Source organism: Vigna angularis, chromosome 6 (assembly GCF_016808095.1).
Source record: "Vigna angularis cultivar LongXiaoDou No.4 chromosome 6, ASM1680809v1, whole genome shotgun sequence".
NCBI lineage: Eukaryota > Viridiplantae > Streptophyta > Magnoliopsida > Fabales > Fabaceae > Vigna > Vigna angularis.
Window position 1 is genome coordinate 3,763,994 of NC_068975.1, and position 11,301 is coordinate 3,775,294.

The window sequence follows — 11,301 nt, forward strand, 5'->3', positions numbered from 1 at the left end:
ACTACGCGAAGCCAACATCAATTCTCGTCTTCTACTCGTGATGCAGAAAACCAAAATGCAGACCAGCAGAAACCCTAAAATCTCAAATCATGCCACCATCACGATTTAACCTATGAAACCCTTGTGTGTCCAAAATCCTAAAATCAAATCCGCAATTTTTTTTATTGATTCCCAAATTTTTGTTGTGATTGAACCCTAAAACCAAATTTATAATTTCTCTAATTAATTCTGAATGAACCTTAAAACCACATTTCCAATTTCTCTTGATTTCCAAATATGTGTAATTAACTTTTTTCAATTTTTAAAATTAAAAAAAAATAAAATTTCACGTCAGAATTTTCTATTAGTAAATAACATGAACACCTCATTTAAAAACGAAGATCAACATGTCACGTTAACCTTACATTAACGCCGTTGGATTGATTAACGCAATTAAGTCCAATTTAAAGACAAAGATGTAATTATTGTAATTCCAAACGGACTAATCCTATGCTGACTAATGACATTGTAAAAAAGTTGACAAAGCAAAATTGTTAATATGTGGGATCCTTGCAATAAATGTGCAATTAATACTACCAACTTAAATATCATAAACTTCTTATTTATAAATTTGGAAATGAGATTAGAATGGACTTAAGACCCAAATAATAATAATAGTCTAAGTTAATATAACTATTCTTATTGATAATTCCATTTTTAATTCGATTCCCAACTACTTTTTCTTAATTGATTGACCTTCTTATCTCTTAATTGACCAAACGGTCATACTATACTTTTTCTATTTTTTTAATTTATATTTTTCATAAAAAAATTTACATATAATATAAGCATGATTTGAGGTATTTTAAATTGATTTTTTGTTTTCTAATAGTAGAAAATATTTTACAATGAAATCAATCTCACGAACAATCGCTCCTTCCAATTTTTTGACAGGTCAATCAGGAATCTACTTAATTCCTTTTGCCACTCTTATAATAACAAAATCAGATCACTCATTAATATAAATATTTTAAAATATAAATTAATTAAAAAATAAAAAATTAAACATGTAATAAAACAAAAAATTTAACAGAAACTTATATCATTCAAATTTAGAGTAACTTTTAACATAATTAATCCAAATTATATATGGCAAATAACTTGAAAGAGGTAAAGCGTTTGAAAATTTTCGAACAATGATCTTTTCACATCAATAGTTCTTTTCCACACTAATTTGACACTACTCTTCGTTATTCTTAAATTTTTGTTTTTAAATATAAAAGTTTACTTATTTTATAATCATCTCTTTTTTTTTCTAAAAAGATTTGTATATAATATATTTGAATGGTCGATTGTTAGGCCGAACAGTGAATCACCATATCAGATTGTCTAAACATTATGAAAATTGATTGATCGAATTGAAACAAATTACCAATCAAAACTATTTCGTTAAAAGTTGAATCATGATTAATTATATTTGGGGTGTAATTACGCCAACCTCAATCGAAAACCTATCACAAAATTTAAATAGCTTTTAAACTAATTTAATTTTAATCATATATAGAAAATAAGGAGACAAGTTACCATTTTTACTTTCTAACATAAAAAAAATTCACAAATACCTACCAAGTACCTCTACTCAAGAAGATAACTTGACTTGAGTTAATCAATCAATTTAAGACCGTCCTTTTTTTTCCCTAAATTTTCAGATAAAAACATCATCCTGTGTGAAGAAGAAAGAAGAATCGAAAGTAAACTGAAGCCACAGAAAACATTATCATAATTACGTATAAAAGTTGGCAGTGCCAAAGCTGAATATAGTTTTGGTGATGCGGGTCAATTTCACAAACTCTGGTAGAACAATTTCTTGAAAAGCTCCAAATGTGATTCTTGGAAGTGCATGGAGACAATAATGGATCCATCACCATCTGGACTCAGAAGAATCACAGCCCTATCTTGCGGAGCAACATATGCCAATCCGAAAAACACAGGCTTTCCCAATCCAAAATCTGCTCCATACACTGGCATGCTCATCCAGCTTGTGATTTGAAGATTCGGATTCCCTGCAAAAGGAACATTTCTACGCTCTCCTTCTCCCAAGAACAAACCCCTTATGCAATCCAATTGCTCCTCTCCTAACACAATCCTCAGTTGTGACCTTATGTACTCATTACTAAGCTTTTCAATCGCTTCTCTTACCTTTTCTGCAGCATACCTCAAAGGCTTTGACACTATTTCTCCAACATAGCATTTCGGTGACACTGTTGCTGCCAAAGCATTCCCAAAGTAATTCCTAGGAAGAGGAGGAATCAGTCTGCTACGGATATCAGCATTGAACCGAACCACCGTTTCTTGCTTCTCTTCAAGTTCACGAGCCTTGCTTGCACATCTCCATATATGACCGGAAATAGCTTCAAATCTGCTATAAGCTCTCACCCCTTCTTGCAAGGGTTCTTCGTTCGCCTCATTCTTCAGCTTCTGCACCTGTTCTTGCGTCAGTTTCAGTAGCACAGCCCTTGTCTTCTTGCTTTCCTCAGCGTTGATGTCAGAGCTTCCTAGTTTTAGTGGTAGAGGCTTCAACTCGGGGTGATGAAAGCACGGTGATGTTGATGAGTGTTGGAGTTTGAGTATTGTTCTATCAAGGTAGGGCAATTCATGTGGCTCAAGTGTCTCTCCGCGAGCCAGTTTTGCCCAGGAATTGATGAACTGAATGCCACCAAACCCATCAGCCAAAGGGTGACAGAAAGCCACTCCAATGACAAAACCTTCACCACCATGGAATCTTGTGGATTGCACAAGCAACAAAGGAATTTCCTTTACGGGTCGAGTGTAATCAATCTTTGGAACAAGCTCCCTGACAGAATCAGAAGGTGAAAAGTCTCCATAATCAGCCAATGATTTTGTGGTTTCGGCTTCAATAAAAGTGACTCCTTTGGCATTGCAATCCACTTGAATTCGACCAGTTTCTGCTAAGCTCAACCTGCCAGCAAGTGGGTAGTAGGGCACTAAAATCTGAGCAAGAGAGTTTATCAACCTCTGGGTGGTGCCATCATCGTGTTTTGCTTGGTATACATAGATAGTGGGTGTGTGACCTGAACGCACGACTTGGTCACTATCTGATAACCATAATTGAACTTTGGGAGTTTCTTTACTCGGAAAGACACTGTAAGAAGCAACAATGGCTACCATTTTAAGCTGGTGCGTGTTATTAGAATTGCATGTAGATGCTTATATTATATATGACTGTGTGTGAGAGAGAGAGAAAGAGAGTGTGACACGATTCTACAGCAGTTACCGACAAATAAATGCTTGGCTCACATAACCACACGTTTCAAGTCTCTTTAATACGCAAACTTATGGATAAAAAGAAAATAAATGCGAGAAATGGAGCAAATTTCTAGCTTCAGGATTAAATGTGAGGAAAGTAACAGACTGTCAAAATAAATGTAGGGACAGGTTGTGATATGATATGACGAAATTAATAAGCTATTTATTAGATTACTTTATTGCTGTTGACAGGAAAGATGCATTGATTGTTTGTTTATCCCTGCACTTCTAGTTGATAAATACTCATATATATATATATATATATATATATATATATATATATATATATATATATATATATGTTTTTTCTTATTCTTGTTTTAAATAGAAAAATTATATTTGAACAACCTCTTTTGATAACATTTAGATATTGGATACGTGTTTAAATATTATTGACGTACGTGAAATTTTTTTTTTAAATTAAAAAATGACGTGGCAATGGTAGAATTGGGGGCAGATTCAAATTTTTAGGATTGTTTTGAAAATTTTAGATTCAAATGTTTTGAGAGAGAGAAAACGGAGAACATTTGATAGAGCACTTTCTCTCCTTCTTTCCTTCGAACCAGCCACTATAGCTCTCGCCGGATACCCAAGCCAGTAGACGTTGCCGTTTTCGCTTCATCCAGTGCCACAAGTGTCCGTCGTCTTCCACCCAGCCACGCAGTTCGATTTGCGGGTCGCTGCATTGTCGGTGTTAGCAGATGAACCCAAGACGGCATCTTCTTCCCTCCGGCTCAGCCAACCAAGTTTGCGTTTTGAGTATCGATTCCTCCCACCCGCTTCCTTCCCTGTGCCGGACCCTTGCGGTGGTCGTCGGACTGCTGTCGGAGCGTCATCGCAGTGTCGCCGGACCAAAAACAGTCCCACTTGGTCCCTTCCCTTGATGATATTTTATGGACTTGCAAATCTCTTTTTCCAGTAAACCAACTTCCTTAAATTCTACTGATTCATTGGATGGTAGAAATACATAAATTTGTTGCAATATATGCTGTCTTTTTGGACGAATTTCTCATAAACTATGCTTAGAATATATGTTCATTAGATTTGATAGAGTATTGAGATCAAGTATTTTAATTGCTTGAATAGACCCAAAACTATTTTTTTCGTTCTTGGATTTATTTTTGTCGTTCTTGGATTTATTTTGTTAATTTGAGTTGATAAATCATGATACAATGATAATTTTGTTTCGGTTCTTACATGTTTTAATCACATCTATTGGTTTGAAATTCCACAGGAGACTAGAAATGAACAAATTATCTAAGGATGTGTCTTCGTTTGTAAATTCCCTTAGTCTTTCTTTGATGTAAGTTCTATCTTTTTTATTTTACTTTTGGAACAATTTAGCATTATAGTTCTCTGGAAAGATCATATAACTTTTACCTAACAGATTGGTTATTGACTTAAAAATCTGTACTAATGTATCTTACAAAAATTTAGTTGGTGTTATTACCACAAGCAACAAATTTTCAAGGTTTTCTCCTTGTAGGTTAGGCCATTTCCTGGTGAATCTTTTATCTCTATTGCTTCTAATTTTCAACTCAATGTAGCTTTCCATTAGTATGTTCTTCTGGATTCATTGATTGTTTGACGTCACATTTTATTTGCAGTTTCATTGGAAACCCTGGTCTATGTAGCTATTGGCTGGATTCATCTTGTTAAGGGTCTCACCCTACCGAGCAAGGTCAGTTGAACTTTCTAACATAATACCATGTTGCTCCTTCACATTTTTGTTTTATGGTTATATAATAATTAGAAAATCTCTAGTCCTCAAAAGATCTTCCCATGTTAATTTTGGTTGTTATTCTTGTGAGAATATGTTGGGTAATGTAAGGGATTGATAATGTTGGAACTCTAAGATGGGAGAATATGTCCCCTTCCATCTATGTTTTGTTGTATGGTTCTATTGTATAGTTCTATAAGCACCTAAAAGTCGCTAGTTGCTCCCCTAAAAGATATTACCATCAATGTTTTGTTTCTATAGTTTTGTGTTGTCTAGGTTGCTAATCCGATTCTTCTACATTTCCTATGTAAGTAAAAGATTTACAACGTCTTAGTTCCTATCTTCATTGAGATTGAAAATCATGGGCATTTTCCTACAATGTTGTTATTTATATTTTTTTGAAGATTGAAAATCATGGGCATTTTCCTACAATGTTGTTATTTATATTTTTTTTCCAAATTTCTCTCAGTTGCTCTATCTGTCGGCATGCTTAGTAGCATCCGTTAATTAACTCTCCATCCATCCATTTATATAGCAGTAATAGATCATGTAACTGTAATCTATATTTGGAAGTTGGTATTGTTGCTTCTCCACCCATGTTGGTATCTATAAATTTTGTGCACACTTACGAAAATTTGAAAAATTAATCATAATTAGCTCAATGCTTTAAAATTTATGAATTTATAGTCATTAGAGATATCTTTGAGTCTACTGTCCAACCCAAAAAGAATTAACTCATTTGGAGTTATATGGAGAGAGTTATAAGAAAATCAATCAGCAAAGGTCATAGCTGAAAATACAGAAAAACGTGATTAAAATGTTGATCTTAAACTTTTTACTGCAGCTAACTCTGTGATCTAAAATTTACGAGTCTTGTCTCTGTAGAAAGATATTTGAGTCTAGATTCCAACAAAACAAGAATCATCGGATTTGGAATTCTGTGAAGAGAGTAATGAGTAAAATAGTGAGTAAAGGTCATAGCTGAAAATACTGAAAAACGTAATTAAAATGTCGATCTTAAAATTTGTACTGCAGTGGACTCTGTGATCTAAAATTTACGAGTCTTGTCTCCATAGAAAGATCATTGAGTCTAGATTGCAAAAAAACAAGAATCATTGCATTTGGAATTTTGTGGAAAGAGTAATGAGTAAAATAGTGAGTAGAGGTCATAGCTGAAAATACTTAAAAACGTAATTAAAATTTCGATCTTAAAATTTGTACTGCAGTTGATTCTGTTGTCTAAAAGTTACGAGTCTAGTATCCATAGAAAGATATTTGAGTCTGGAATCCAATAAAACAAGAATCAATTCATTCGAAATTATGTGGAAAGAGTAATGAGTAAAATAGCGAGTAAAGGACATAACTGAAAATAATTAGATTTATTGTTTCAGGCAAGAGAAGGTCAAACGCAAGAGAGTACAAGCAACAAAAGAATCTAGTAGCAAACCGCAAGATGCTATTAAGGAGAACCAACAATAGCCAGATATGACTGAACTCGCCAAGGGTCTCCCAAGTAATTGGCAGGTGTGTTTTCATTAACCTTTTTAATGTGCTCTTTACAACCATCATTGATGACAATCAAAATTTAACATTTTAAGTTCATGTAATTGAATTGTTCACCACAAAATACAATTGCGCTTTGTTTGCTCTTATGGGACATTGTTTACGTTGAACATCATTTTCATCCACCTTACCTTCTTTTGGTTTCAGCATTTCCAATTGGATCCATCAGACGTCCTTCATCTGAAACAAATTGAGCTCAATGCATTTCTAGAAGGCTTGTATGCAACGCCAACAAACCGAATAAACACTTCGTCCATACCGGTCATTCCACCGAACCCCATTGAAGACAACAAAATAGAGGACATACTAAGGAAGCTTGTCAATTCCTCATGCCAACGTTATCTTTCTCAACATTGTAACTCATCCATTGCTCCATGTTAAGGTGTAAAGAAAGACTAATGTCTAAAGACAAACTTCCTATATCAATGGAAATTTTCTTTATTTAGTATAGTTGTTAAAATATCTTTATGTAAGTCCTTTAATATTTTAATGAAATATTAAATTATAATGTCACATTAATGGAACAAAATTATTATTTCTGATGAAAAAATTATTTAAAGTATTAGAGTTAATCCTTAAATTGTGGAAGAAAATGTATAACGAAATTCAATGGTAGAAAAGACAAAATAAGTGGTTAATTCAGGCAAATGTTTTTCACATGCAAGTCAACTAGGAAGATGACACTCATTTTGGAGTGTCTAATTTATTTCTCATCCTTTTTTTTTAAACTTAAAAGTGTTGTGAAACCAATTATTATGCCATTCATATACAATTCCATGACCAAGGAATCATATCTAGTAAAATTCATGGTCCAGAAACAACAATGGTAGCAAAGGCAAATTAAGTGGGTACTTTAGGCAAAAGTTTTACACAGACAGGTCAACTATGAATATGACACTTATTTTGGAGTGACTAATTTATTTGACATCATTTTTTCAACTAAAAAGTGATGTGAAACCAATTATTATTTCAGACAAAGGTTTTTTCTTCAAACTTAATGGACATCTAACTCATGTTGGTGCATTCATTGGCAGTTACCCAATTTATTTTAATCATTATTTCTACATAGAACCTTGTACATACAAGATTTCATAAATAATCACATCCAAATTTAGTGGGGACTACAGTGCAAACATTTAAAACATTGATCATTATGATCTTCAAATTTCATTAACAATAAATGTAATCACTACTTTTCTTTGAACACTTTTAACAACAAATATGTACATTCAGTCATCATCAATACATATTGAAAAAGTTATAAACAAATCATCAATAACATTGTAAAAATCCCTTTTCAACAAAATCTACACAATGCCTAAATCTGGCAACACTTCAGCCCTCCGCACATTGTCCACATCCAAAATCCAATCACAAACATGCTTCTTCCTAACCTGTTGTAGTTCCTCATGCGAAGACAAAAATGCACAACATATCAATAAAATGCACCATTTTTATCAAAGCTCCAGAACTTGAAAATTTTAACAACTTACTGTTGTGTAACTGGCATTGTGTTGCCTTTGTATTTCTCGATGTCATCCCACAACTCCATAATTTTCAAAACAATTACTCCACAATCAAATCTACAATAAACAAAGTCCAACAACAAAATAATATTATTTAACATATTAGTTGGTCTCCCAATTCTTCAGAGACAGGGACATTTTTATCCTGAACTTCATCATGTGAAGATTTACCAGTTTCAAGCAAATCATCATTAATTAAGCTTTCAAGCAATTTTATCTTTCTGTCAGGATGCACCCAGAAAGGAAGCAAAGATGATCTGTGTGAAGCAAGAAACCTAATATCAAAGAGCCTAATCTCAAGTTAATTTGATGTCAACCCTGACCTTTGTTCAGTGTTATACTTGTAACTCTCTTTACAGAATTCCGAATGAATTGATTCTTGTTTTATTGGATTCCAGACTCAAAGATCTTTCTTTGGAAATCAGACTCGTAACTTTTAGACAACAGAGTCAACTGCAGTACAAATTTTAAGATCGACAATTTAATTACGTTTTAAAGTATTTTCAGCTATGATCTTTACTCACTATTTTACTCATTACTCTTTCCACAAAATTCCAAATGCGATGATTCTTGTTTTTTTGGAATTTAGACTCAAAGATCTTTCTTTGGACACCAGACTCGTAACTTTTAGACAATAGAGTCAACTGAAGTACAAATTTTAAGATCGACATTTTAATTACGTTTTTCAGTATTTTCAACTATGACTTTTACTCACTATTTTACTCATTACTCTCTTCACAGAATTCCAAATCAGATGATTCTTGTTTTGTTGGAATCTGGACTCAAATATCTTTCTATGGAGACAAGACTCGTAAATTTTAGATCACAGAGTCAACTGCAGTACAAATTTTAAGATCGACATTTTAATTACGTTTTTCAGTACTTTCAGCTATGACCTTTTTACTCACTAGTTTACTCATTACTCTCTTCACAGAATTCCAAATCAGATGATTCTTGTTTGTTGGAATCTAGACTCAAATATCTTTCTATGGAGACAAGACTTGTCAATTTTAGATCACAGATGATTCTTGTTTTGTAATGTACATTAGTACAGATTTTTAAGTCAATAACCAATCTGTTAGGTAAAAGTTATATGATCTTTCCAGAGAATTATAATGCTAAATTGTTCCAAAAGTAAAATAAAAAAAGATAGAACTTACATCAAAGAAAGACTAAGGCAATTTACAAACGAAGACACATCCTCAAATAATTTGTTCATTTCTAGTCTCCTGTGGAATTTTAAACCAATAGATGTGATTAAAACATATAAGAACCGAAACAAAATTATCATTGTATCATGATTTGTCAACTCAAATTAACAAAATAAATCCAAGAACGACAAAAATAGTTTTGGGTCTATTCAAGCAATTAAAGAACTTGATCTCAATACTCTATCAAATCTAATGAACATATATTCTAAGCATAGTTTATGAGAAATTCGTCCAAAAAGACAGCATATATTGCAATAAATTTATGTATTTCTACCATCCAATGAATCAATAGAATTTAAGGAAGTTGGTTTACTGGCAAAAGAGATTTGCAAGTCCATAAAATATCATCAAGGGAAGGGAAGGGACCAAGTGGGACTGTTTTTGGTCCTGCGACACTCCGGCGACGCTCCGACGGCAGTCCGGCGACCACCGCATGGGTCCGGCAAAGGGAAGGAAGTGGGTGGGAGGAATCGATACTCAAAACGCAAACTTGGTTGGCTGGGCCGGAGGGAAGACGATGCCGTCTTCGGTTCGTCTGCCAACACCGGCAATGCGGCGACCAGCAAACCAAACTGCGTGGTTGGGTGGAAGACGACGGACACCGGTGGCACTGGATGGAGCAAAAACGGCAACGTCTAATGGCTTGGGTATCCAGCGAGAGCTGTGGTGGCTGGTTCGAAGGAAAGAAGGAGAGAAGGTGCTCCATCAAATGTTCTCCGTTTTCTCTCTCTCAAAACATTTGAATCTGAAATTTTCGAAACAACCCTAAAAATTTGAATCTCCTCCCAATTCTGCCATTGCCACGTCATTCTTTGATTTTTAAAAAAAATTCCACGTGCACCAGTAACATTTAAAACAACCCTAAATGTTGTCAAAAGAGGTTGTTCAAATATCATTTTCCTTTAGAATATTAGATGGAAAGTATAGATCAATATTTAATAAATATTTTAACAAAATTGTATGAAGTTTTTTTTTCCGCTTTTTTACCAATATTAATTATGCTAAGTTTATATTGAAAAAACTTGAATTTTATTTGATTAGAGAGTAGTTCTCATGATAATGTGTTCCGTAATTAATTTATTAGCTCAAATAATAATTAATTATCTTAATAAAAATATTTTGGTTAGTTTCTCAAAAAATTGATTATTAAAAAAAAGTTACTTTTATATATTATATGAGCGCATGACCAGATTTACATAAGAAACATGGTCATCTATCAGTGATGTATTGAATGATTTTACTATTATAAAATTACCATTAACATTAATTAACTTAAAACAAATTATGGTTACCAATAATTGGATTATGATTACATTCACTACAAGAAAAAAACGCTCTAACATACAATCGAAATCTGTATATAATCTCAAAAATCTATATATAATGTGTTACATATAGATGGGTCAAGCATGAAGAGTTTTAATAGTAACAACAAACATAAAAAGAAATAGTATAGGTTTTTTTAGACTTGTATTTTGTTGATTCTAGTTTCAGTTTCTTTCTCTTTGTTTGGTTGTAAAGAAGTTTATATATTCTTCTTTTCTTTAAGGTGCAAGCAATGTGAGACTTCTCATAGCTTAGACTTAAAAGAAAGAAGAATAAATAAGTCTCTTCTTCACTTAGTTGCTTGTAATGCAAGTTAGCTCATGTATAGTTGTAGTTTTCATTTCTAGACTAATTAGGAAGCTTATAAACCCTTAAGAAGTGGAAGAATTGGGAGATATGGGACTTAGAAACACTCTTAGGTGTTGCTGTCTCGACTTGAAGGCATTTCAAGTCCCACATCCTTTAGTTCTCTCCATCTACTTCCTCTCTTAGGGCTATATAAGCAACCTATAAGTCTCCTTTTAAACACACCTTTGATTGAATAAAACAAGAGTGATTTGCATTTATTTGCTTATCTTCTTTGAGAGAAAGTTTTGTATCTTAGTTGTCTTTTGGGTCTTATCTTGTGAGAGCATGTGGCGATCCAACC

The 11,301-nt window shown here is 33.3% G+C and overlaps 1 protein-coding gene and 1 long non-coding RNA gene across 3 annotated transcripts; one reads left to right on the forward strand and one right to left on the reverse strand.

Moving 5' to 3' along the window:
• Nucleotides 1–1,636: 1,636 nt before the first annotated feature.
• LOC108340936 (spermidine hydroxycinnamoyl transferase) lies at nt 1,637–3,206 on the reverse strand. The gene has a single exon (XM_017578511.2). The coding sequence runs from the start codon at nt 3,166–3,168 to the stop codon at nt 1,822–1,824; it is 1,347 nt and encodes a 448-aa protein (XP_017434000.1). The 5' UTR covers nt 3,169–3,206; the 3' UTR covers nt 1,637–1,821.
• A 626-nt stretch (nt 3,207–3,832) lies between these two features.
• LOC108340937 (uncharacterized) lies at nt 3,833–6,968 on the forward strand. 2 transcript variants are annotated; one of them, XR_001833266.2, is made up of 5 exons: nt 3,833–4,224; nt 4,541–4,609; nt 4,914–4,987; nt 6,418–6,550; nt 6,737–6,968. It is a non-coding gene; the product is annotated as an uncharacterized LOC108340937 (long non-coding RNA). The 2 variants fall into 2 exon arrangements; XR_008249730.1 differs by lacking the exon at nt 4,541–4,609.
• The last annotated feature ends 4,333 nt before the right edge of the window (nt 6,969–11,301 follow it).